Source organism: Coffea eugenioides, chromosome 6 (genome assembly GCF_003713205.1).
Source record: "Coffea eugenioides isolate CCC68of chromosome 6, Ceug_1.0, whole genome shotgun sequence".
In the NCBI taxonomy this organism is placed as follows: Eukaryota; Viridiplantae; Streptophyta; class Magnoliopsida; order Gentianales; family Rubiaceae; genus Coffea; species Coffea eugenioides.
In genome coordinates, this window is record NC_040040.1 from 5,419,101 (window position 1) to 5,445,004 (window position 25,904).

Below are 25,904 nucleotides of genomic sequence, written 5' to 3' on the forward strand. Positions count from 1 at the left end.
CATATGAATCAGCCAGAATATGGCACATAAATGCCAACACAATGGTATCTTCTTGTAAAAACTTGATCGGCATGGGTTCTTTTTTTTTGGTGGGTTCCTCACTCTTAAACTCTTCTGGGAATTAGATTTATTCGATCGGTTAAGACTTGAAAATTACGAGTTGCTTCAAACTTAGACATCCAATAGGGGAAGTAGGTAAAATTTAACACGATTTCTATGTCCTATCGAGAAGCGTTTATTTCTAGAAATGCATTGCTGGAAGATGTATTCTCTAACTTCTCACTTTGGGAATATTGGTATGTACGTACACCTGATTTGGCCTCTAGTTTTCTTTTCTACGGCCAATTTAACATAACTGCTAACCATTTATGACTTAGCTAGGAAATTAAGCTTGGCATATGGAGGAAGCAAAATCGCTGGAGTGGAGAGTTGAGTTTGTTTTCAAGTGTATGGGAGACCTCATTTGTTACTCCATAACATTTATGAAGCTGCTATGTATTCATTCTAAAAGATGCACGGAATAGACAATTAATGAAATAAACGTTAGATCCAGAAGAAATATGAATCAATTGAAACGCATGGGAATTACCAATTTATTACTCACGAATTGAAAGCGGAAACAAGTTGGCAATAATAATGTAAGTTGTTTACTTCACTTCCTCATATGAATTTAAGTCAAACCCTCTCTCTTCACCAAAACCCAAAATTTAAAAAATATATTTATATATGTATATACTATATATTTATAGAGAGAGAGAGAGAGAGAGAGAATAAAAAATCTGCTACCCAAAGAAAAGGAAATAACGAAAATGAGCATTATCTTTGCATATATATATATATATACGTATATATTAGATATAGCGAGGAATGGATTCTTCTACCCATCCAATTGCATCACTGTAACCCACCGAGGACTGCAAAAATGCCGGCAGGACTCCGCCGATTTTTGTTTTGTAGCGATTTTATAATAATTTCTTATTCACGTCCTACTAATAAACTTCCTGCATTTTTTTTTGCAAAAAAAAAAATCAATTGGAATTTCTTTTAAATGCCTTTATTATTGCAGATGAAATTGAAAATGTCTTCGGACATGACGTACTGCCTAAAATTTTGACAGGAACTGCCCCTGGCCCTTGGTGAATGGTGACCGCTCTCAAGGGGGGCCAGCTTTGACATAATTCAAGTGCGAAGGGTGTTTCGGGCAATATAGTCCTAATATTATCCCGTCGTCAATTCCTACGTCATTAGCAACAAGAAAACGTATGCGCGGGACCCAAATGGAAAACCAATTAGGTGGCGCCACGTCGCGACGGGGAGTGGTGAAAGAAACGGCGTCGTCCGGCGGCAAATGTTAAGCTCAGACGTAGCCTTGTGGCCGACCCATTGTGCCTACGTAAAGACGCAAAGAAGATCCAAAGTAGCGTAAGCGCCAAACCCAGCAGCCGGATCCAACGGCTGATACTTATCCTCAGCCACCACGCAGCATCTCGACCGCTGATTGACGATGTTTATTTATTTGGCTTATGTCCACCTAGTCTAGGTGGTGTTTTGTTGTTGAATTCTAAGTTGCTGGTTGTTTAGGTTAGGCCCCCTCTTGCCCCCACCCCATTCCTTTCCCCCATCTCATCTTCTCTCTGCAATTTTCTCCGTCAATTCTTCTCGGGAAGGATTCTCCATCATCATTAGCAAGAATCCAGCACAGTTGTTTACCAAAAAGGGATTCACATTGCTCCAACAACCCAAGAACAGCCGAAGTTCCGACAATGGTATTAATGTCTTTTGGCTATGCTCGAATTGCGTTGGAGAGAAAGAGCATAAATATTTATTCATTTATTTATTTTTTTTATAAGTAGTATTGTAGTACTATTACTCGGCATTCAGTGCTCCCTTCGAGTATACAGTAGTACTATTTGGTTTCTCCTCCTTTTATCCTTGGCTCCTCCACCTTACGTTATGTTTTTTTTTTTTTTTGTTGCAAAATTTGGGGTTGCTCAGCAGGACACAATGTTGGTCCCTCCTTGGCTAGAACCGCTGCTAAACACCGGCTTCTTCTCGGTGTGCCGCACGCACGGCGATGCCGCCAGGAGCGAATGCAACATGTATTGCCTGGACTGCAATGAGGACGCATTTTGCTTCTACTGCCGCTCCTCCAAACACAAAGACCATCAGGTTATTCAGGTTGGTACACATTGTCAACATTGATTGATTCGGGATATGATTTTGGCCATCGTCTTCTTCTCTATCTATCAGTGAGTTGTTTTGGAGTAACATTATTGATTCTGGTTCATTTCTTCTTCTCTTTTTAATAATACCTTTTGGTGGTGGGTGGGGGGGCGGTGGCGGTGGCGGTGGCGGTGAATGGTGATCGTGGGATTTCAGATAAGGAGGTCGTCGTATCATGATGTGGTGAGAGTTTCAGAGATTCAAAAGGTATTGGATATAAGCGGGGTACAGACATACGTGATAAACAGCGCGAGGGTTTTATTTCTGAATCAGAGGCCGCAGCCTAAAACCGGCAAGGGAGTATCCCACATTTGCGAAACCTGCGGGAGGAGCCTTTTGGACCCGTTTCGATTCTGTTCATTGGGATGTAAGGTTAGTAGTACTAGTAACTAGTACTTTTGCTCTCAACTCCCAAGTCGTACCTTTTTTTCTTGATCATGATCATCATCTCTTGCTTCACGTTGTTGCCTTTTGATTTTTGCAACAAAGCCATTTTCCCGTCATTCACATTTCACACATCATGATAGGAAGGAGTACTCATGACCCACATTTCACAAACCATCTCCATCATCTTCATTGTAACCAAACAATAATCGTCCTCACTATCTGTTGATCATCCACCATTTGGGTCACAACTCACAGCCAATCATTCATGATCGAGGGCTACAATTTAACCCTGACCATCCTTTTCACAGATGTAAATCACCAACCAATGGCTACATGTATGTATATATATATATATTTTTTAATGTTCGTTTGAGGAGGACATTTTATTCATATAAACAAAAAGACTTAATTTATATGCATGTCATCATCATTGGTTATTAGTTTATTCTCAGAATACGAATGTCAGAAATTTTACTTGCTTGACCATGTGGGTTAATTTATTTCTTACTTAATTATTCTGATTAAGTGGGTATTAATTAAAATTTTTTTTTTTTTGTTATCTGTATTGAAAATTAACTTAGCTTGTAGGAATAAAGAGGAATGGCGATGCAAGCTTTACCTTAGATGCAAAGAATGAGGTAGTGGCAACGGGAAGAGGTGAAGGGATATCGTCAAGAGGAGTGTTAATGTCTTCATCAAAAGAAGAAGGAGAATTGCGTGAAGGCACACAAAATGACATATGCCCGGCCACGCCTCCTCCGCCTCCTTCAACTGCAAGGAGAAGAAAAGGCATTCCCCATAGAGCGCCCTTCCGCTCCTAAGTTATTACTATTAAGTTAATCACGTTACCACCCTCCTCCCCCTTCTCTCCACATTCCCCCCCACTCCACCCGGGGGCCTTATAAATTAAACGTCCAGTACTTTAGACAACTCATAAATTATGGCTCACAAACCTCAATTTAGGGGGTCGCTGTCCCAAAACAATTGCAGCACCTAGCTCGCTTTTCCTTCTTTCCTTTGGGGAGGAATAGAGGAGGGCCTTTTGTAATTTGTTTTGGAGGAGGAGGAAATGGGGGCTGCCCACCTACAAAAAGCCTTAGTAAGTTCCCCTTTTGGCTTTGAAGGGGGCCCCAAAACCATACAAATTCTCCCGTGGGGAGGGCAATAATGCAGAATTATTGTTGAAAGCAGCAAGGTGTACATGTAATTAAGAAATTAAAGCAAGTCTTTGTGGAGTCCGTTTTATAGTTTTCATGGCCCCACTAACGCACATGGGCCGTTTGCATAAAGATACAGTGCCCTTTATCTATTAGTTTAATACAAAGTGCACTCGGACAAATCAACTTTTCTTTTGCTTGTTACCTAGTTTGTATAACTTAGGATATGCTGCTCTAATCTAGTACCGATTTAATCATCTTTTTTCTTCTCTTTCCCTTTTCTTTTTTTTTTTTTTTTTGGCCCACGTACTTGGATTTTTGACATGAAAATAATGTGGAGAGCGAAATGTGTGCTGTAGAATTGCCTAATGTAGGTGGAGCCGAACAAGTAGGTAAATTGCCCAAAGAGTGATGATTTCACAGGCCATACACGGCGAGCGGCTGGATACCTTCTCCCACTCCATGATGTGACGATGGCTTGTTTATTAGACCAAAGTCCATTTCTTCTCGGTTGCACAACGAACCAAAAAGATCATCTGCTTTATTACGTCTTTATGATATAAACATTAACGCTGCCTACTTGGTGTCCAGACAAATTGTGACCTCTTAATCGTTGCCCACTTTTCAGAATTTAGATAGATAGATAATCATGCTTTTTGAGTATATATATCTGTAACTACAACCGCAGATAGGAATCGCCTAGCACGCTCTCAGTATCTTCGGTCACATTTGTCTTTTTGATTCTATTCTAAGTCCTAACTTCCCGAAGATACCTTTCTTCTTAAACAAAAACAATTTGAAGTTGACATTTTGGCTTAATTTATTGTCTATGACTAATTCCATGGTAGTGGTAGAATAGACTTTTACTGTGCATTTGATAAAACTGAAATCTAAAACTTGAAATATGAAATTTGAAGTTAAGTTACTGAATTGTTAGGTACTAATTCTGATATATTTAAGTATATATCACATCAAAAAATTCAGTGTCATTTAATTAATTAATTCAAATCTCTAAATACATTAAGATCTGAATTCATCAAATGTAAATGTTGAATTGGTTTATCAAACAGGTTCCCTTGCGCATTAATGGGTTCTTGAAAGACTATACTAATCCTTTCATAGCTAATATATTCTGATTATGATATTTGATTTTCTCAAAATTTTGCATCAGAATATTGAGGCAGGCGTGATTTGCTCCTTGGTTTTGTATAAAACTATTGATTTGTCTGAAAAAAAGGTTTCAGTTGACTTCCTTCTCACACACCTTCACTTCGTCACTTCAAACAAAAAGGGGTCATTATGTCACTTTTTTTTTTTTGGGGTCAATTTCAAACAAAAATGGGATGGATAATCACTAGTTTCAATAAGAAATTCAAGTGAAATTTTAAATAAAAGTAGGATAGATAATCACCAGTTTCCACTTATAATTAAGTTATGTTTCAACTTCAGGTTTTGCTACTTCAGTGATGTGGTTGAATGACTGCAATTGAGTACTACTATCAATATTTATTTTTATCCATCGAGAGGGTTTGATTTCAAAGTCAGTTTCAATAAAGAAGTTTTAAGTGAAATTTCAAATAAAAGTGGGACGGATGACCTGAGCTTATTCAAGTTTTGATGCTTTAATTAATGGTCTGGTTGATAGACTAAAATGGAGTTTGTGTATCGCTTTCTTGCTCTTCAATCGAGGCGAAGATTTCACAGTCAGTTAATACAGTAATTTGTAGTACTAATCGTGAGCGCTTGGATAAACCTTTTTCAATCCAAACTAAACCATACCTAACCCATTTGACGAAATTCATTGCCTCCATATTTGTCTTAACTAGCAGCCAGTTGACCGACCTGTGAGGACATTATTATGGTAGAAAGTTTCAGATCTGAAAGATCAAACAATTTTCAATTACAAAATGATATGACAAAACAGTGACCGATTTCAAATTAGATCTTGATCTTCGTTGGTTTACTGTTAATGATCCAATGTTAAGGCGACCTAAAAGGGTAATGGTTCAGTGCTATCAAATAGTATGTTGCTAGAGTTTTCACTTAAATCATGGTTGTATGCGAGCTCCTCCTCCTCCTCCCATTGGCATTGACAACCATCTGGGAAGGGAGAAAAAAAAAAAGAAAAAAGAAGCTGTTGGCTTAATGACAGTACGTACTCTAGTGAAGACGTCAATGATTTTGTTTGGCTATTGAGAACCCAAGATCTATGGGAATGGATGAGGAAATTGAGGATTCAGGATAGATAATAGTGCAGTGCATTGGGAACCTGAGATCAATGGAAATCAATGGAAATTGTTTATATGAAACAGTAGAAACATCAATCCAGGGCCTCATGCAATCGTATTTATTGATTGGTGAAGAGCCGTTGAAGGGTTCCTCTTTGCTTTTCGGTGGGCAGAAGAATTTGAGCGGTCATTCTCAATCCATTTAAATGTCAAGTTTCAGGGCTCTGTCATAGCGTTGATATTTTTGGATCCCATATGATTTGTTGAAGAGCCTCTCTCAAGGGGTACTAAACCAATTTAGATCTTTCAAAATAATAATATTAATAATAAAGGATTTTATGTTGAGTGAAATTTTTGATTGACTAGTTTTATGTTTTTAGTTTTAGTCTTTAAGATGTCTTCTTTTTGTAGATTAATTTGTTGATTTGCCCAACAACGACTATACTCATGTAACTTATCACTCCTCCGGGGGAAACAAAAAAACACGTTTGGATTGAGATAATTTGAAACAAAATAATTTACTTTATAAATTCCAATTACTTTTTCATTTTTTCAAGTACCTTTTTATTTCACATACATCACATCACAAAAAAGTGCTATAGTAATTATCTTAAATAAATCATCCAAATAAACTCTTATCCAAACAAAAGGACTCTGTACTATTGTGTAAACGTTTATGAAATATAGGCTAAGACAATGCGGTAGGAAACTTATAGTCAGCACAGCAGCATCTATACTAATCATCGGTACTACAAAATGACAGCTCCCAAAAGAGTAGTATCTCAACCTAAAAGGACTCGTCGGTGGCTTCACCGACGTCCAAAAATATATTCGCTCAAAACAATTCCAAGAAAACAATTGTCACCAAATTCAAGACGGAAAGAGGTATACTTAATTTGTTTAATGCAGTTGGTTAAGCGTTTCACGTCATCTCTCATCTACTAGACAATTGAATTACTGCCACTCAAGAATTGACACAAATGGGACATAACTTTTAGGAGTGTTAACAACCACCTAGGCACTGATCAGTGATTCAATCATCCCGTGTTATGTATTTATTCTGGCCCTTTTCGTGTGTGCAATCAATTTTTTTTTCTTTTAATTGAAAGATGTTGTGGCGAAGCATATAAATTTCACTTAACTATATTCCCTTTTTTTTATGGTCTGGAGAGATATTTCAAAATCATCCGGACTAATTCCCTCAAGCTGGGTAGAGCTCGTCCCAAAGATGCCCAGCAATAATAACAAGTGAGTGTCGAACCTGGAATCTTGTTGTAAAAACAGATGACCGGAACTAGCCGAGCTATCCATTGAGGGCCACTTAACTGTATTCTTTTGGTTGCCAGTCCGACTAAATTGGCTCACCGCTTTACTGCACTTGGATTGGAGCCATATGTCTACCGAACTCATCAGTTCTCAGCAATATATTTGGACTGCAAAGGACGGTTTAGTGTTATTTCTGTCATAGATAGGATATAGGAAAGTTGAATTGACAAATGAGCATGTATCGTGCAGGATTGCTTTAAATTATGGTATATCATCGATACTGTCGTTTGTTGCTCATTAAAAAAATGTAAACATGTATATATATATATATATATATATATATATTTATTGGGGGGTTAGTTTTGTTGTATCACATAACTCCTACACAACCTGTGGCTCTGCAATCGTTGTCACATTACCCTTGGAAAAAATAAAAATAAAAATAAAAATAAAAATGATTGATGCGCGACGGATCGAGGGGGCCTCTCCGGTTGATTCTGTCTAGTTGGATTCAATAGTTGTAATTCTTACAATTTTTGACATAATTTCATACAATTTTGATATAATTGCAAATTATTTGTATTATTGACAAAATTTATATTTGCATAAAAGTGATGTCATTTGTCACTAAAGATTGCATGATAACCAAATAGAACTGGATAAAAGTTCAATTGGAGAGCCCTGATTCATGCATGACCATATAGAGGCTACTCTCTTGACCTATTATTGAACCTATTTACTTTTTTTACTTTTTTATTATACAATTAATCCTTTTTAAATTTGAAATTGACAAAATTTGAATAATTAAAATTTTATTTTATTCTTAAACAAAGACAAAAAATGATTGTTTCATTATTTGACTATATTATTTGTTTGTATAAAAACATGACAAAAATGAAGTTAAATCTTCTATTAATGTTTATATTTTCATTATATACTTTTCTAAAAGCACATTATTAGATATTTTAAGTATGTTAAAATTACCATTTTATATTTATAAATATTAAGTTAATACTCATCTATTTAACCAATAATCCACTGCATGGAAACTAGTGACTCATTGATCATATCCTTCTATCTATCGGGTTTCTTGTCGGGTTGGGTTTAATATATATGTGGGAAAGCCCAATGCCAGTCCATCAACGAGTCCATAACACCTTCTTTATTATGTGTCCAAATGCAGAGATTTGTTTTACGCGCTCTTTTTAAGGCAATTTAGCCCACAATAAAACCAAACTACCATATGTAGAAGTTTGCTCTTAAACCTCTTTAATTTCCTTTGTGATATTTGACATCTCAATCCTACTAGTATTACATTTGCACCCTTTTTTCTTTGAAAAAATAAAAAAGCAGTTCCTTCTAAACTGTCTATCAGTCACTTGGAATTGGATTGAAAAGAAGAACGAACGAAGGAGGAGGCAGACCGTGGCAAAAAATCCAGCTCTATATTCCTTATTCCGTATTTTTCCCAAAATTGATTCGTCATTCATTTATTCAGCATGTCTAAACAAATCACACCAAAAAAGGAAAAAAAAAAAAAAAAGAGAGAGGAAGAAAGAAAGAATGAAAAGAATCAGTACGGAAGAATTTCATTATTGTTCCCCAAACGTAATCGAGAAAAGGAACTCAGGAATTTTGCGGAGACACGATCGAAATGCCTCACGGATCGAAATGCCCCAACCGTAGTCGTCGCTGCGTCGTCATCATCTGTACTGCTCTCCCCCTGCATCTCAATGATCACAGAAGATTGATCCATTGACAATGACCGCTTCAGCCCTGTTATTACACGTGCCGACGATGACGCCCTCTCCGTAGGCAGTAGTACCAAAGACCCAGAATGCCGAAGCAATCCAAAAGACCCCGATGATGATGATGATGACGATGAGGAGGAAGCATCGTTACCATAATCTTGACCCGGAAACTCAACCCTACTGCTTCCAACATCAAACGATGATGAAGAAGTAAACACTTGCAGCGGCGGAGGTGGCGACGGGGGAATATCGTCATTCACCGTCGCCGCCGGGGCGACAATGGGGGACCTGCAAACGGGGCAGCTGGCATGCGCCACGAACCATTCGTCGATGCAGGGGACGTGGAAAGCGTGCCTACAATTTGGCAACAAACGCACCATTTCTCCTTGTTCCAGCGCACCCAAGCAAACGACGCATTCGCTCTGATCCACGCGAAACAAAGAATGATCACCGCCCTGTTGTTTGGTGGATGAGTAGGCAATGATCGGGATGGTTTCCAGGAGTTTGTGGTCGACTCCAGAGGGTAGTGACGGGGATCCGGGGACTGCTTGAGCCACAGCGTTGCCACTGGAGGCGGTTTGAGGAGTCCTCCTGTGGCAGTACCTGATTAAGATGAAGTGATAGATTACTAAAACTACGCAAGTGGAGATTACGCCAATCATGGATATCAGCAGGGGTGTGTAGAAGGAGGAATTTGGAGTACCGGGACGTGAATTCAGGCTCTCCATGGATCATCGTCTTGATATCAATCCCTCATATTTGGTGCAGCTGAAGCCTTTACGTCTAAGTTAGGTTTTAATTAGAACCAAGAGGGAACACTCACTCTTTAAGATTTTAGAGTTATGTTTTCTTGTTTTTTTTGGGTTACTTGATTTTGGAAGTGGCCTGGATGGATGCATTCGGTTCCTTTTATACGTCTGACACTGGACAAGTAGACAGGTAGCCTAGTTACACCCCCATGTACAGCCCGACATCTAATCTAATTACCAGTACTATTTTTCACATATATGTATATGGTGGTCAAATTCTCCCTTTTTTTGTATATTGATTCGCGTTGTTACCATTTCATCCAATTAAAATGGTAGTAGCTTTTTCAAGCACTAAAACAAAGCGTGTGAGACTTGACAATTTGAGTTATTTTATTTACTAATTAGGGGAGCTGATCCCATGTAAATTACAAGTGGCATAATATAATTTCTTAACGTTGTTTTCCTTAATTCATTTATGAGATGAGCTGTAAATACTGAGGTCGGACAAGACATATATCTATATATAATTATATATATATATATACTTGGACGCGTGCGGGTGGACGAAATACATGTGGTCAAAGCAGGAACAAGTGGAGGGATGTAAAGGGGAGAATGAATAGGTTCCGGCGATTCTACATGTTCGGGCAAGAGGCCAGACAGGAAGCAATTTAGATTTTAGAGCCTAGGCCGCAGGCATCGTTGGTTTGTTCAACTACTCTCACGGAGCCTTGCCAAGGCTCTTGCTTGGCTTCTAGCAAAGGAACAAGAAATTTGACCCGGTGGCATGGCATGGTGATATCGAGTCTTTCGTCCACCGCTGCATTTACCCATGTTCGTAGGTGGATGCTGCTGACGACTCACGACTCATGCCCGTATGCATGGATATTCTCGTATGCCAATCTCCGACTGTTGGGCATAAGTACTCGCAAGACATCAAACCTATTTTGGCGTTTATCCTTATCCGAATTGTATGATTTGGCTGCCTCATGTAACTATTTCCTTCAAGTTCCTATTTAATTGAATGCTTGTCATCAAATTGTAGTTTTCTTTTTAACTTATGATTTTATCTTGTTTGAGTTTATTTATTTACACTAATAGAAAAATTCATGACAAACTTTATATAACATGAGAAATTGTTATATGCCGCTTATAATCAAAAGGGCATATAACTAGCAGTTTAACTATTTAAAAATATATTACCAAATTAGAATTTGTTATTATTTAATATTTAAAAGTACATACTACTAGATAAACAAAGTAACTAGTGTTTTATTTATTTTTTATCATGTACAATAGATTAAACTTTATGCTATTACTATTTGCTTATTCGTTACTTTTGCTATTAATGATCAATTAATTCTAAGCTCTAGGTGTATTCATTTAAATGAAATATTCTATCTACATAGCTAACATATTATATTTTGTTAACAAAAATTTTTTTTTGTTATAGCGTAAATTTTGTGATCATTATTACTTTTTATTATAAAATGTAAAATAGATACAAATAAATAAATAATAAATTTAAGAAGATTAAAAGTAATATATAGATAATGATAGTAAATAGAGAAGAGAGAAAACTTAAAAAGTAACAAAAAAAAAAGAGACAAGTATAAAAAGAAAAAAGGAATATATAAATAATCAACATGGAATGGACACTTTTATCCTAAAACGTCAAGCATGGGACAAGGTACTTATTTAATAAGTTCAGAGGAGTAAAGTGTAATTGAGAGTAAAGGTTAGGAGTGCATTGAATCCAAAATTTTTTTTTAAAAAAGCTATAAGTACGAGGATTATCAGTTGAGAAAAAGCGTACTTCAGGATCAGGCCTAAAGAACGTGCTGAGCATTGTGGATTGTGATGGGCTCAAGCATCAATTTGCCAGCTGCAACCTGGAGTACAATAGAAAAGGACATGGTATGACGCTAATCGCTCTTTGTGCAGTTTCCAAGGCTAGGCCCAATCCACTGGCACCACGACTCTTTAGAATAATGTGGACCTATAATTAGATCAGCCTTTTATTCTGGTTTAACTTCTAAGAACCTTTAAAAAAAAAACACGCACACACGGCCACAAAATTAAGGAAAGAAACGTAACAAAGAAATTCTTCCTATAATTTTAGTATGTGATTCTTACTTAACTCCCTTCTGTTAACTGGATAATTCTATACATGTGCTTTGATGGTAAATTCATCCAAAAGCTTGTGAAGTATAAAGCTGCTAAGCGCTAAGAGCTCCAAATTTAAATTTTTTTTTTTCAATTTTTGCTTATCCAGCGAAATTTTTATCTGATAATGGTTTCCATTCATCCGATTCAATTTCCCTTCCGAGCGGTGCGAGTTCATTTCAACTGTGATCTGATGTTTGAAGGAACACATAACTAGCTACAACAGGAAACCTGAGAGTATTTAGGGTGACATTTCATGAAATCACAATTAATGTTGACGATGAAGGCCGGACCAATTGGCAGGATTTTATACTTTGTTTCAAGTTTGAATCCCACCTGTTTGCAATCTTTTATTGGCAGACGATTCATTGACAACACTAGTTGGCGTGTTTTGGACATCAAAATTCTTTTCAAGTCAATTTAATGGCCCGCCCCTGCAATCATTATCTTCTCCTGCTCAAGCAATAATAAAACCACGCAGTAGCATGACTAGTCTCCCAGCTTTGAACAATTTATCTATCAGCCGAAATTAATCCCAGCCAACTGATGTTCCAAAAATTTGACCAAATGGCAACAATTCCTCATCAACCCCTATTCGACGATACTGAACCCGAGCATTCGATTTACAGCGATGAGCTGAAGCCAACCACATCCCACCAGCGCAGTTTTTCTTGGTTGGAAATGGGCAGTTTGTGGGTGGGACTCGTGGTTGGAGTGCCGGCCTACTACGTGGCTGGAAGCTTAGTAGAGCTGGGGATGGCGTGGTGGCAAGGGATTCTCACCGTTGTTTTAGCCAACATGATCTTATTAATCCCGTTAATCCTCACAGGATATGCCGGCACGCTTTACGGCATATCATTTCCGGTCTTCGCTCGATCATCTTTTGGCATTCGCGGAGCCCACGTCCCCGCTCTTCTTAGATCACTGATTGCCTGCGGTTGGTATGGGATTGAAACATGGATTGGAGGTCAGGGAATCTTTCTTCTCATACCTCAAACTGCCAAAGAATCGGCCTTGTCAAAAGCTTTGCCCTGGTTAGGCACTTCCCCCCTTGAATTTGGTTGTTTCATAGTATTTTGGCTAGCACAACTGGCCATCTTTTGGAACGGGATTGATGGGATCCGGAAGCTGGAAAAGTACGCTGCTCCAGTTCTAATCATATTCGTCTCTTGCCTTCTCGTTTGGTCTTATATCCAGGCTGGTGGATTCGGCCGCATGCTCTCCTTATCTTCGAGGCTCTCACCTTCAGAGTTTTGGTCTCTTTTCTTTCCATCATTGACAGCAAATATAAGCTTGTGGGCTACTCTAGCGCTTAACGTTCCTGATTTCACCCGGTACGCCAAGAGCCAAAAAGATCAGATCATAGGACAAGCAGGGCTCCCAATTTTTATGGGTGCATTTTCATTTGTGGGCCTGGCAGTAACTTCATCAACTGAAGTGATATTTGGCCGCGTGATCTCCAACCCGATTCAACTTCTGGGTGAAATTGGCGGCGGATTCTGGACCAAGATTGTTGCTGTTCTAGGCATAAGCCTTGCGACAGTCACAACCAACATCGCCGCTAATGTCGTTGCTCCTGCAAATGCGCTAGTCAATCTAAGTCCTTCAACGTTTACCTTTAGAAGGGGGGCTCTGCTGACGGCAGTTCTTGGAATTGCCTTCCAACCATGGAGGGTCTTTGGATCGAGTGAGAGCTTTGTTTACACCTGGTTAGTCGGCTACTCTGCTTTGCTAGGACCCGTTGGGGGCGTAGTCTTGGCAGATTTTTATCTCATTCAGAATAGAAATTTGAGTATCAAGCAACTGTACTCACTGAATCCTAGCGGGACATATTGGTATTCAGGTGGATATAACTTAGCAGCAATGACAGCTTTGGTTCTGGGGATTCTGCCGGTGATTCCAGGTTTTCTCCACGAGGTTGGGCTTTTGAGATCAGTCCACATCCATTGGCTTTAATTTACGATAATTCTTGGTTTTTCGGGTTCTTTTCTGCTGGAATTCTCTACTGCATCATTTCACTGTTCAAGGGAAAACAAAGTAAAGATGGGCTAGAACCTCTCATGCCTCCCAAGTCCAGTCCCTAGAGTTAACAACACTGTTGGCATTTGCATGTAATCTGTAGCAAAACAATTTGTGCACATTATCCTTCAAGAGAAAAAAAGATCATGGCGTTCAATCTAATACAGCTATGACCTCTTTTTGATACTCTCTTATCTCACAACCCCCTAACACCCCACAAAAAAAAAAGAAAAAGGATAGAGAGAGTTTTTATCTATTGCAGATTCCCGACAGTTCATCTTTTAATCTTATATGTGCAATTAAATAGTTGGACTAGCTCGTGGCAGAATAGTAAAAGTAATGTAAAATAGAGCTCTGTAGCGTAAAAGTCAAATTATTCTATACCAATACCAATATTATATTCGTGCATAATTGGATGCGAATCCAATAAAATCCACTTCATTATTCATTTTTAGATGATCTCCATAGTTGTCTTTCTCATTTTCAAGCTCCTTTGTTTGATCTAAAAACTAAAATATAAAAACTAAGAACTTGTTTGTAGAGAGAGGGAGGAGGATTCTTCAAGCTAGAGAGAGAAGTAGCTTTGAAGAATTGGTGTAAGAATGGTGTGTGAAATGTGTTGCAGATGAGGTTTCTGATAATTTCACTGAACCTTCCTGAAATTTGAAAAATTACACATACCTCCCTTTATCATTTAAAATGACAATACTACCCTTAAATATTTTAATGAAATTTACTTATTTGGTATGCGTATATTTAGAATGATTTTAAAATTATTTTTTCGTCCTTTGTTCTTCTTCTTCCTTTTTATTTTAATTTTTTGTCAATAAAATTGTAAAATTACCATTATTATCTCTAGTTTCTATTGTAACCAAATGTTGAATTAATGATTTTTTTATGAGTTAACTTTATACGTAATCCCATGTTTTTTGCTATTCTTTGTTTTCTATTTTTGGTATTAGAATTAACAATAAATAAAAAAAATTGCTCAAAATCACTACTAAATTATGACAATCCTACTATTCAAAAAATTCATAAACTCTGAATCAATTATTTCAACATTTTATTTTATATCTTATAAATCTAGATCTATAATAAAATACCATCAAGTATATCCTATCATAATGATAAAATTATTATTATAGTTGTTTATCAAATAGTAGGTATGGACATGAGCAATTCAGCACATTTTTCTTATAATTACATTAGATAATCTTATAATTTTATAGGGAAGTAAATTAAAATTCATTATACATGGGCATTTTTGGGTATTCATTTAAAAATTTGACCATATCAATATTATGTTAAAGTTTTGTTAGTAAAACTATCAAATCAAGGGAGGTATGTGTAATTTTTCAAAATTTAGGGAGCTCAGTGAAATTATTAGAAATCTCAGGGGAGGTTTCTGAAATTATCCCTAAATAAAAACCTTATAACTATGCCAGAGCTTTAGCCAATTAGTATCACTGGTGACGAAACAGATCCGCCACCACCCGTTAGCTTATCCCAAAACCCATTGACGTAGAGACTAGAGAGGGATACGTTAGCCCAATAGATTCTCCCACCTGCGGAATCTTTTTGACAAGTCAGCAATGGTTTCGTCCAAATGCTTCAGCCTCCGTCTACATCCCCATCCCCATCCCCATCCCCATCCCCACCACCTCCACCACCGTCAACGCCATGGCATCCCAAATAGCCCAGCAACTTTCGCAAATCGCAGAAGGGATCACCCCTTCAACACAAACCAAACTCCCGCACCAACTCAACTGTCCATTTCCGACAGAAGTGAAGCTTATCATCCCAACACCAGTATCCTCCAAAGTGGGATATGTCCCCCCGCCATTTTAACCATGGCAACAAGTCAACCCCAGTGTAGTCCCGAGTTTGACGTTCTTGCCCCTGATCCAACTCTAACCAATGATGATCTCAAGCCAACAGCCTCCGGTCAGCGGACTTTTTCTGGATTGGAAATGGCCACCTTGTGGATTGGCCTTGTGGTGGGAGTCCCATCCTACTATCTCGCCGGAAGCCTTGTTGACCTCGGAATGGCCTGGTGGCAGGGCATTGCGACAGTTGTTGCAGCCAACATAATTCTATTAGTTCCGCTAATTCTCACAGGCCACCCTGGCACGCGTTACGGCATATCATTCCCTGTCTTGGCTAGATCTTCCTTTGGGATTCGCGGAGCCCATATTCCAACTCTGCTCAGAGCATTGGTCGGTTGTGGTTGGTACGGGATTGAATCATGGATTGGAGGTGAGGCAATTTTCCTTTTATTGCCGGAGGCTGTTAAACAATCAGCCTTCTCACAAACTTTGCCTTGGCTCGGCACTTCGGTTGTTGAATTTTCTTGTTTTATTGTATTCTGGCTCGTACAATTGGCAATTGTTTGGAATGGAATCGACGGTATTCGGGAGCTGGAAAAGTACTCTGCTCCGATTCTGATCGTGCTCACCTCTTGCCTTCTTGCATGGTCCTATATCAACGCCGGCGGATTTGGTCACATGCTCTCTCTATCTTCAAGGCTGTCATCTTCAGAATTTTGGGCACTCTTCTTTCCTTCACTGACTGCAAACATAAGTTTCTGGGCTACGCTTGCCCTGAACATCCCTGATTTCACCCGATATGCAAAGTGTCAAACTGATCAGATCATAGGCCAAGCAGGGCTTCCAATTTTCATGGGTGCATTCACATTCGTTGGCTTAGCAGTAACTTCATCAACTAAAGCCATTTTCGGCCACGTCATCTCCAATCCAATTCAATTGCTGGGCGAAATTGGAGGGCTCTGGACGATGATCCTTTCTATTTTTGGCATCAGCCTAGCAACCATCACAACCAACATTGCTGCTAACGTTGTGGCCCCTGCCAATGCGCTAGTCAACCTGAGCCCTTCAAGATTTACCTTCAGACGAGGTGCATTGCTCACTGCAGTTCTTGGAATTGCATTCCAGCCCTGGAGACTTCTCAAGTCTAGTGAGAGCTTTGTTTACACATGGCTAGTTGGCTACTCTGCACTTCTAGGACCGATTGGGGCCATTCTGTTAGCAGATTATTATCTTGTTCAGAAAACTAATTTAAGTATTAAGCAACTCTACACATTGGATCCTCGGGGTGCATATTATTACTCGGGCGGATTCAACTTGGCTGCAATGACGGCTCTGGTTCTTGGGATTTTGCCAGTAGTTCCAGGATTCTTGCAGAAGGTTGGGATTTTGAGCTCAGTTCCAGAATCACTAGTTCTTGTTTACAACAATGCTTGGTTTTTCAGCTTCTTTTCTGCTGGAATTCTCTACTGTATTTTGTCATGTTTGAAGGGAAAAGAGAACAACGATGCGTCCATGGACCCCCTAGTATCATCTACATCCTAGTCTGCCTACTAAATATGTTTTTTTTTTCTCTCTTATTTCTAAGGGAAGTAGGCAATAGGTTTTATACAGCGTGCATAGTTTCAAGTGCACCTTAAATTTGCAGCAACAAAGGAGTTCAAATCTTCTTGTGATCGTTCAATGATCCAAATTTGTACCATGTAAAACCGCTGCATCCAACCCCTTGGATACGGAATTATGCAACAAATGAGCTTACCAAAGAAAAATTATATAATAATTTGGGCATATACTCAAGAGTTAAGATTAATGGCTTAATAATTTCTATGCTCTTGAGTTGCTGTGCTTTGGAATTTGAATCTGCTGAAGACCCTGCAGATGAAAAACACCATCGGACCGAAAAGATGAGGTTCTTTTCGGTCTAAAAGGGTGAGTTGCTAAGTTTGCATGGCCCATAAGGCCAATTTTTCCCATTGGAAGTAAAAATGGGCCTCTCAGTGTAATGAGCGGCATCCAGCCTCTGAAGATTTGTCGGATCAAAAACTTCAACTATGTAACGCGTCCAAGTCCAACTAATTGATTGGTCATCCCAAACTTGCATGAGCAGCTACCTCTGAAGCTGGGTCGTCCAGTTAGGCGGCAATTGTATTTTTTGACTGGAACGTGGGAGCAAATCATTTCTTAGTCCTAGTGTGCAAGGCCCGTAAAAGCTTCTCAGAGCCCAGCTACTGATGTTAATGATTAAAAAATTTTTGAAAGTGTCTTGAGATTAAATTTTTTTTTTTATCCTTTCAATAACTTTTTGATGCGTCAACAAATGCGAATCTCCTGTTAATAAAAAAGGGGAAGAAAAAATCAACGAATCTCATCATATTCCCCTGCAAATAGTGGCACCACCTTTTTTTCCCCCATATTTAGACGCTCTGTTTGATAATTCAATTCAACACTTAAAGTTAATAAGTTCAGATGTTAACATATTCAGACGCATTTGATAACAAAAAATAGAATATATGAATTAATTAAGTCGCAATACTTATACGTCACTGAATTTTCTAGCAAAACTTGTTTCAAAAAATTAATGATAAGTTATTCACTTATCACTTAACGTGATATATATTTAAAAAAATGTATCAAATTTAATACTTAAAATATTAGTCACTTAACGAATTTAGATTTTAAGTTCAGACTCAAGTTTTATTAAATGCACCCTTAGTTTGGTAAGTTCAACACTATTAACAGCTTAAGAAAGTGCTAATTTAAATTTCTAAACCTGGTTGGACAGCTGCAATGCACTCGCAGACAGACAAAATGTAGTGAAGCAAGTGAGATCATGCTGAATTAGGTAATTAATTCCTCGTACATTTGTATTTTTGCACTCTGGAGGGTTTTGCTCTACTCTGATGTCTTACTCCAAGAACAATTCCAATAAGAAAAATTCCAACCTGCCATGGATTCCATTCGCGAACAACAAAACAGTCCCAATCCCTTTACGATTCAAGAGTCCCAATCCAACCTGCCATGGCAGATGTTGAGCTTCAAAAGATTCAAGAGTCCCAACAACAAGAAACTATTCTGCTTATGATTTTTAACTAGAATCAGTAAAGTAACACATCGCGCTGGATTATAAATTGTCAACAGCAACTAAAACTTTTTAAATACTCCTTATTAAATAAATGTGACAAATATCATGTACTAGTTAGTGTACGTTTTAACTAATGCAGTAAAGAAAATGCCTAAACAAAGCCGGTTGACCAAGCCGTGTGATGGAACATATAGAAAAAAAAAAAAACTCGGACAGAAGAGATGTTTATTAGGCAAACTAACACATCATTTATCTCTTGCTTTTGTTTTGTGGGTTTCAACTTTCAATTCAAAAGGAAAACCAACAAACAAACAAAGAGGAGGAGGAAACTGTCCTCCTCGATGGATAGCCGCAGAGCCAGAGAGGAAAAATGAGATGGGAACCGGGAAAAGCATTGAATAATAGGAATTACATAGGCTGTAGATGCAATAATGGTAGGCTGACGTCCAACTCAAAACAATGCAATGAATTGAGAAGAAGAAACAAAAGGAAATGACACGGCAGCAAAAGGTTGTGTGGGATAAATGACCAGCTTGGCATCACCCCAACCGCACGTCATCATCTTTCTTTATTATATATATATATATATATATATATATATATATATTCACACACACACACACAGAGTGGCGTATGGGTTGAGTTGGATTGTTGACTTGGCAATTGGCAATGGCACCTCCATATATATAGTCCTTCAATGGTACAAACTCACAGCTCATTCCACTGAAATTAACAGATTAATGATCCAAAGCTTAAAAGGGCTCACTTTGTTTTCAGAGGAGACTATGTATTTTGCATTAGGATTGAACGTATTATTATACGTATCCCGTGCGTCAAATGTAACCCTAAAATATTAATAACGTAAGGGTACTAATCAGACTTGAAAGTTTAATAATGCACCCGTGTTCTTCAAGGAACAAAACTAGCTGATTGGAATATTGTTCAAATGAAATTTTTTTTTTTTTTAAAACTCAATTCTCAAAAATTTGAGGTCTTTTACGCGGTGATGCTTGGTAAAGTTGAGACTATTTTCTTTGCTTTTTTGTCGCATTTCAGTTTGGAAATCTTGAAAGTTACTGTATTATTTTTTTTTTCCATCTGCAGTGTTATCAAATCAAATGGATATAAAATCTCGAGAGTTACTTCCTAATCTAATTTGCTGCAATGAATGCAATGTAAGCTTGGAAATTAGTTGGGAAGCTCAAAGTCAAATCCTAATAAATTCAATAGGCAATGCCCTAATCCTCAAAGTCCACAATGTTTCTAGAATATAATACTCCAATGTTTCTCCACATCTAAGGAAGCAGACTGAGTCCATGCTCCTTTGGCTCATGCAGGGAGGTGGGGTGGTTATGAGTAGGAGTGTGCAAAATCGAAAAATTTCGATTTATCGACCGAACTCGAATTTTCGAAATCGGTAATTCAGAATGCAAATCAATTTTTTCAATTTCGAAATATGCAAAATCGGTTCGAATTCGGTAATGAAATTTTTGAAATTGAAATCGGTATTCGATTTCAAATTTGTTTTATAATATATATATAATATAATATTTTTTTATAATATATGTAATATAAAATTTATATTATAACATAATAACAATACGTCTAGCAAAACCAAACTCCAAAAAGGACAAAAAGAACATAACCTAATTCTGCCCGAATTCGGTGAGAAGTTGTTTTACCAAAAAGAGCAAAAAGAATAAATTATGAGAAGTTGTTTTTAAAAAATGAAAAAAGAAGAAAAAAAAGGCTTCCGAATTCGGTGAAATCGGAATTTATCGAATTCCGAATCGAATTCGAAATCGGAATTTATCGAATTCGAAATCGAATTTGATTGATAATTCTTATGCCAAAATTTCGAAAAATTTCGAATTTAAACTTCCGATTTACCGATTTTGAATTCATTGCGCACCCCTAATTATGAGGACTAGAGTTTTTGATTCAACTCACTACAGCACTATCCTTTTTTTGTGGAAGGCCGGCGGGAGGATAAATAACTAGAACTCAATCTAATTAATAAGCTCTTACATTAATAATTTTTGGGCATGTATAGAATATGTTAAATAATGAAAACCATGATCCAAAATCAATTTCATCCGAAAATATTTAACTTCAAGTTATATGCAGTAGTTGACCTTGCATGTTTTACACACAAAGACGAGAAAGAGGAGGGGGGGATAAACAGAACTTCCACATATTAGTGCTGGTTTGATTTCAATTCGAGATGCCACTATATAGATGAGGAAAAATTTTGTAAACCTTTTGATCTTAGAAAGGATTTCAAACTTGTAGATACAACTAATGGGTCAATGGAGAGAACACACAATTCTGCAACATATTCCATGAGCTGTTTTTGAAAACCTGTTTCCGAGGGAATTTTTATTGGGAGGTCGGTTCCTTTGACGTTGTCACTGACCCCGTGATCTTCCAATTTCGAAGTGCCCGGGACGCAACTGCAACAACAGCCAATACCATCCCTTCAACTGATCAGCCAGTTTATTAGTTTAACTTCAATGTTCGGTTTTTCGAGTTATTGTAAAAGCCGCCAATGGAAATAACTGAAATAGAAAGGAAGAAAGCCAAAAAAAAAGAAGAAAATCTCTGCACATCATTTTATTTTGAGGATCTAACTGAAGTTGGTAACATCCTCCCTTTCTTCCTTGAATGAATCCATACATAGTTATTAGTTCATTCATCCGTAAGCAAGAAAGCTTTGGACAGCATTGCGACATCTGTAATAGAGAATCCATTCAAGATTTTGTTATTCCGGAAATCAGGAAATGCTATGTACTGGGTGGGAAATTTTGTCCTGGCTTTTTTCGTGCCGTATTAAGTAGGCAAAAGAATCGAAGGCCACTCTGGTGGCATATACAGACGCGGTTTTGTCGACCGGTGGGCACCGTTAAAATATATTTTAGTGTGTTATATTTTTTGAAATATATAAGATTAATTAAAAAAAGTAAATATATATATAAGAGAAGGTAGATAAAATTAAATAAAAAAAGTATATAAATGCAATTAAAATATAATATTAATTAAAAAATAAATAAATATGGGGAATGGTAGACAAAATTAAGTATAAAAAATATATAACTGCAAGAGAGAATAATAATTATGAGTATATGTATATATATGATAGGTTAGGAAAATAATTATTAAGTGTGTTACCGAGTGCCTTAAGAGCACATGTTAGAATAATCCATACATGCAATCATACATATGAATGAAAAAAAATGTTACTCAGCCCAACAATTTGAAACGTTATCTTATTTGAATTGCCATTTTTTTTCCAAAAAGTTTTACATTGAACTTATTTTCAAATCATCTTTTTATCTTACATATATCAAATTAAATCACGTTTTTATCTCGCATATATATCGAATCGTTACAATACATTTTTTTTTTAATAAAAACTTCACAAAATAGCTATCCAAATAGACTCTTAATCTTGAACTTATTCTCGTGTTACTCGGCAATGAAACTACTACTTACTGGGGCGTCATTTGATTTGATGGAGCCGTTGGCATGGCAACAGGCGGGTCAGAAATGGCGCGCGACTGGATAAATTAGTGTGGCTTCTAGGAAATCCGTAAATCCCAGAACGCTGTAAATGCAGAATGAATCAAATACTTTGAAGTCACAGGCATACAATAATGGCAAAAAGCTTGTGATGACGAAGACGGAAGAAGAGATTTGGATCAGGCTTATTAGCAAAAAGTCAGCCATAAAACAGAAAAGGGCCAAAAGGAGGAAGGGGAAGAGACGATGTAGGTCCTGGGAAAGTTGACAATTCAGATTTCAGTTGAAATTCAAGAATAATTCTGCTTGTAATGGAGGGCGGACATTGTCCCCACCTTGTATTTTAGTACTTGCCAAGCGTAAATGTCAACGCTTTCTTTGTAAAAAACCAGCACTTGGATTCAACATCCGAAGCTGGTTTCTTAAAACTGGATACTGTTCTTGTCTTCGATCCCGCCTATATATACATAACACCAATCTTCTTTCTTTGTTCCCAACTTCTCACCTCATTTATTCTCCCTCTCCCTCATCTCAGGTTGCTCCAAATTGAGAGCGAGCTAGGTAAGATAACCTGCTCTGAACAGAACAGATCCCCTGCCCTCCTCCACTCTCCCTTTTTTTTTTTAATTTTAATTTTTTTTAAATGATTTGTTAATTTCTGACGATCTGCATGTAACATGATTACCTGCATGTATGATTCAGATGCTTTTTGTTTAGTAGATGTCTCCTGCATTAGTAGCAACACCGGCATCACCGCAGAGCAAGATGAGCATCACGAACGAACATCCTGTTGAAAGCCAATACCAAAAAGGAGTAAAACACCTGTATGAAATTGGCATCAGGAGGGTTCCCCGCAAGTATATACTGCCAGTTTCGGAACGTCCAAATCAGACACACTGGAAAACTCATACGACCGATGGCAGTCTTCAGCTTCCAGTCATTGATTTGTCAGGATTGCACGGACCTAGACGTTCTCAAGTCGTTAGGTCTCTCGCCAGCGCTTGTGAAAATTACGGGTTTTTCCAGGTCTGTAATAAGAAGTTTTAACATTCATGAGATTCATCATCGGTAACTAATTAACCTTGCATTGGACGTCCAAATAACTCTGCAGATCATCAATGTAAGAAGATCATGACATTCTTTTTCACTATGATCGTTTAATGCAGGTTGTGAGTCACGGCCTTCCGAACGAGGTAATCAGCAATATGATGGACGTGACCAAGAGGTTCTTCGAGCTTCCTTCAGCAGAAAGAGAGAAATATATGTCAGCAGATATGAGCAAGCCGGTTCGATATGGCACCAGCTTCAATCAGCTAAAAGATAGCGTCTTCTGTTGGAGGGATTTCTTGAAATTAGTCTGCAACCCTCTAGAAGATGTCCTTTCTCACTGGCCTTCTTCTCCCATGGACTTAAGGTTAGAGCCAACAAAGAAACTGAGCTGTATGGCAATACATTTAACTTCTGCCCGAATGCATGAAGGACCAAACAAAGAAGTCGCTTGACCTACTCAAATTCATTTGATTGGAATGGCTTGATTAAACAAACAAATTTTTTTTTTTTTTTTTTTTTTTTGTAGTACAGCAATGAAACATTATTCTAATCCAAAATTAATCGAATATTTTATGGATAAACAGGGGATTGGCGGTTACCTACGCTAAAGAAACCAAATTCTTATATCTGATGATATTAGAAGCAATTTTGGAGAGCCTCGGGCTAACAACCACGAAGAACACGACAGCTGATACGGATGACCAAATCTTGAGTGAACTAAAAGATGGAAGCCAGCAAATGTTCCTCAATTTTTACCCTCCGTGTCCGGAACCCGATTTGACATTTGGACTAAGATCCCATTCTGACTTTGGAATCCTAACGCTTCTTCTCCAGGATGAAGTTGCAGGGCTTCAAATAAAGCATCAAGGGAGATGGCTCGCCGTTGAACCAATCCCCGGCTCCTTCGTTGTCAATGTTGGAGATCAACTTGAGGTATGCTCTTTTACTTGCATACTTCTCGATTAATTCCCATCCTGGTTCTCTATCAGACTCCGATTTGTTGCGAATTAACAGTGACGTACAACTGTTTCAGATCTTCAGCAACGGCAGATACAAGAGCGTACTGCATAGAGTAGTTGTAAACTCCAGCATGTCTCGAATTTCAGTGGCTTCTCTTCATAGTCTTCCATCCCAATCCGCGGTGCGCCCGGCGGAGAAGCTTATAAATCAAACAAATCCAAGGCGTTACAGGGACACTGATATTGCTGCTTTTCTTCATCACATAAAATCCTGCGACTACCAAGAGAAGGGTGTCCTGGAGTCCAGGAAATTGACTTGAATCATCCATCAGTCCAGGAAATTAAAACTGATGACGAGATCGACTCTGTATTTGACTTTTTGGGCCATCAGTTATTCAGAGACTGCTACTGTTTAGCTCGTGGAGTGGAGTACATCTCTCGACAACCAGGGTTCCAAGAATTTAGATATAGGGCAGGATTTTAGAGCTTTTTTTTTTAAAAAAAAAAAAAAAAAAACTGTAGTCGAGACTCGAGAGCGTTTTGTTGTTGTTTTTTTTTAAAAAAAAAAATTATGTATAAGCTATATGCTATTCCTAACAAATCATCTGTCCATGAATCACCCGTCGTAACTTCGCATCTCCCATTTTACTGGGTCATAACATAAGGGGATCATCTCCAGCATCGATAACCTAACCTTGCGCAGCTCTTTGGATATTTAGTCTTTGTAGGGTTGGCTGGCTGTCAAACTAATTTTGTTGCGTCGAACAAACACGATCGAATTTTCACATGGAAATCACGCAAGAATTTATCAGCATTTAATGAATTTTTGTTAAAAATTAATGTTTCTTGAAAAGCCTAGCAAAGGTGGAGAGATACAGAGCTAAAATTAGCTACTAAACCTCAAAAGCTCTCATGAATTGAATACTACTGCGCATAGGGTTCTTATCAAAGCATTTCAGTCTCCAACGTCAGACACAGTACGCCACATTAATGCATAGAAAATCAGAGTTGACATTCATGCCTTTTATTAATGCAACGTCTACCCAATGGAAATTGATGCAATTAATTCTTAATTAACCCTTCACTTAGCTGCCTTGAGATGATGTTTCATAGTAATAATAATGCCTTGGCCCTCACATCCCCGCAATTTCTACTCTTTTCTATAAAGTTCTCTGTTTCTTCACGTTTAGACAAGAAGAGCACAAGGCATTACGAGGCTTAGAAATTGTCAAGTCAATTTTTAAGTTTGCCTTCCTGCTTTAAAAACAGAATAATCACAGGCGAACGGGTAATTCTTCTATAATTTCTTAGAGAAGCAATCCTCTCATATTATAGATAGGAGGGAATGAAACTCGAAATTCATATTATCAAACTTTCTTGTTTGTTTATTTCTTTCTTTATTTCCTTTTTGCTGGATTAATTCCATCAAACATTTCGAAGGTAGAACGTGGATAAGGTTTTAAAGTTCTCTTCGTTCCCAGCGTTACTTACACGGAGAAGTAGCAGTCGTCTGCGTCTGTAATTG

General features: G+C 37.8%; 5 protein-coding genes across 6 annotated transcripts; 4 read left to right on the forward strand and 1 right to left on the reverse strand.

Moving 5' to 3' along the window:
* Positions 1–1,586: 1,586 nt before the first annotated feature.
* LOC113775627 lies at positions 1,587–3,857 on the forward strand. Of its 2 annotated transcripts, none has more exons than XM_027320578.1 (4): positions 1,587–1,766; positions 1,996–2,178; positions 2,380–2,595; positions 3,192–3,857. In XM_027320578.1, exons 1-4 carry the CDS (start codon positions 1,764–1,766, stop codon positions 3,429–3,431), a joined length of 642 nt encoding a protein of 213 aa, XP_027176379.1. In that variant the 5' UTR covers positions 1,587–1,763; the 3' UTR covers positions 3,432–3,857. The 2 variants fall into 2 exon arrangements, with proteins under 2 accessions (XP_027176379.1, XP_027176380.1); XM_027320579.1 differs by having other exon boundaries at positions 1,999–2,178.
* A 4,977-nt stretch (positions 3,858–8,834) lies between these two features.
* On the reverse strand, positions 8,835–9,740 carry LOC113773445 (RING-H2 finger protein ATL51-like). Its single transcript, XM_027318095.1, has one exon. The coding sequence runs from the start codon at positions 9,738–9,740 to the stop codon at positions 8,835–8,837; it is 906 nt and encodes a 301-aa protein (XP_027173896.1).
* Positions 9,741–12,429: 2,689 nt separating this feature from the next.
* LOC113775596 (purine-uracil permease NCS1-like) lies at positions 12,430–14,130 on the forward strand. The gene is given in 2 exon segments (XM_027320549.1): positions 12,430–13,860; positions 13,863–14,130. Coding segments are annotated over 2 exon segments (1,536 nt in total). The 5' UTR covers positions 12,430–12,473; the 3' UTR covers positions 14,012–14,130.
* Positions 14,131–15,472: 1,342 nt separating this feature from the next.
* LOC113775983 (purine-uracil permease NCS1-like) lies at positions 15,473–17,559 on the forward strand. Its single transcript, XM_027321049.1, has one exon. It carries the CDS (start codon positions 15,539–15,541, stop codon positions 17,312–17,314), a length of 1,776 nt encoding a protein of 591 aa, XP_027176850.1. The 5' UTR covers positions 15,473–15,538; the 3' UTR covers positions 17,315–17,559.
* A 5,531-nt stretch (positions 17,560–23,090) lies between these two features.
* Positions 23,091–24,833, forward strand: LOC113773446 (protein DMR6-LIKE OXYGENASE 2-like). Its single transcript, XM_027318096.1, has 4 exons — positions 23,091–23,396; positions 23,537–23,784; positions 24,005–24,353; positions 24,454–24,833. Exons 1-4 carry the CDS (start codon positions 23,091–23,093, stop codon positions 24,697–24,699), a joined length of 1,149 nt encoding a protein of 382 aa, XP_027173897.1. The 3' UTR covers positions 24,700–24,833.
* Positions 24,834–25,904: the final 1,071 nt, after the last annotated feature.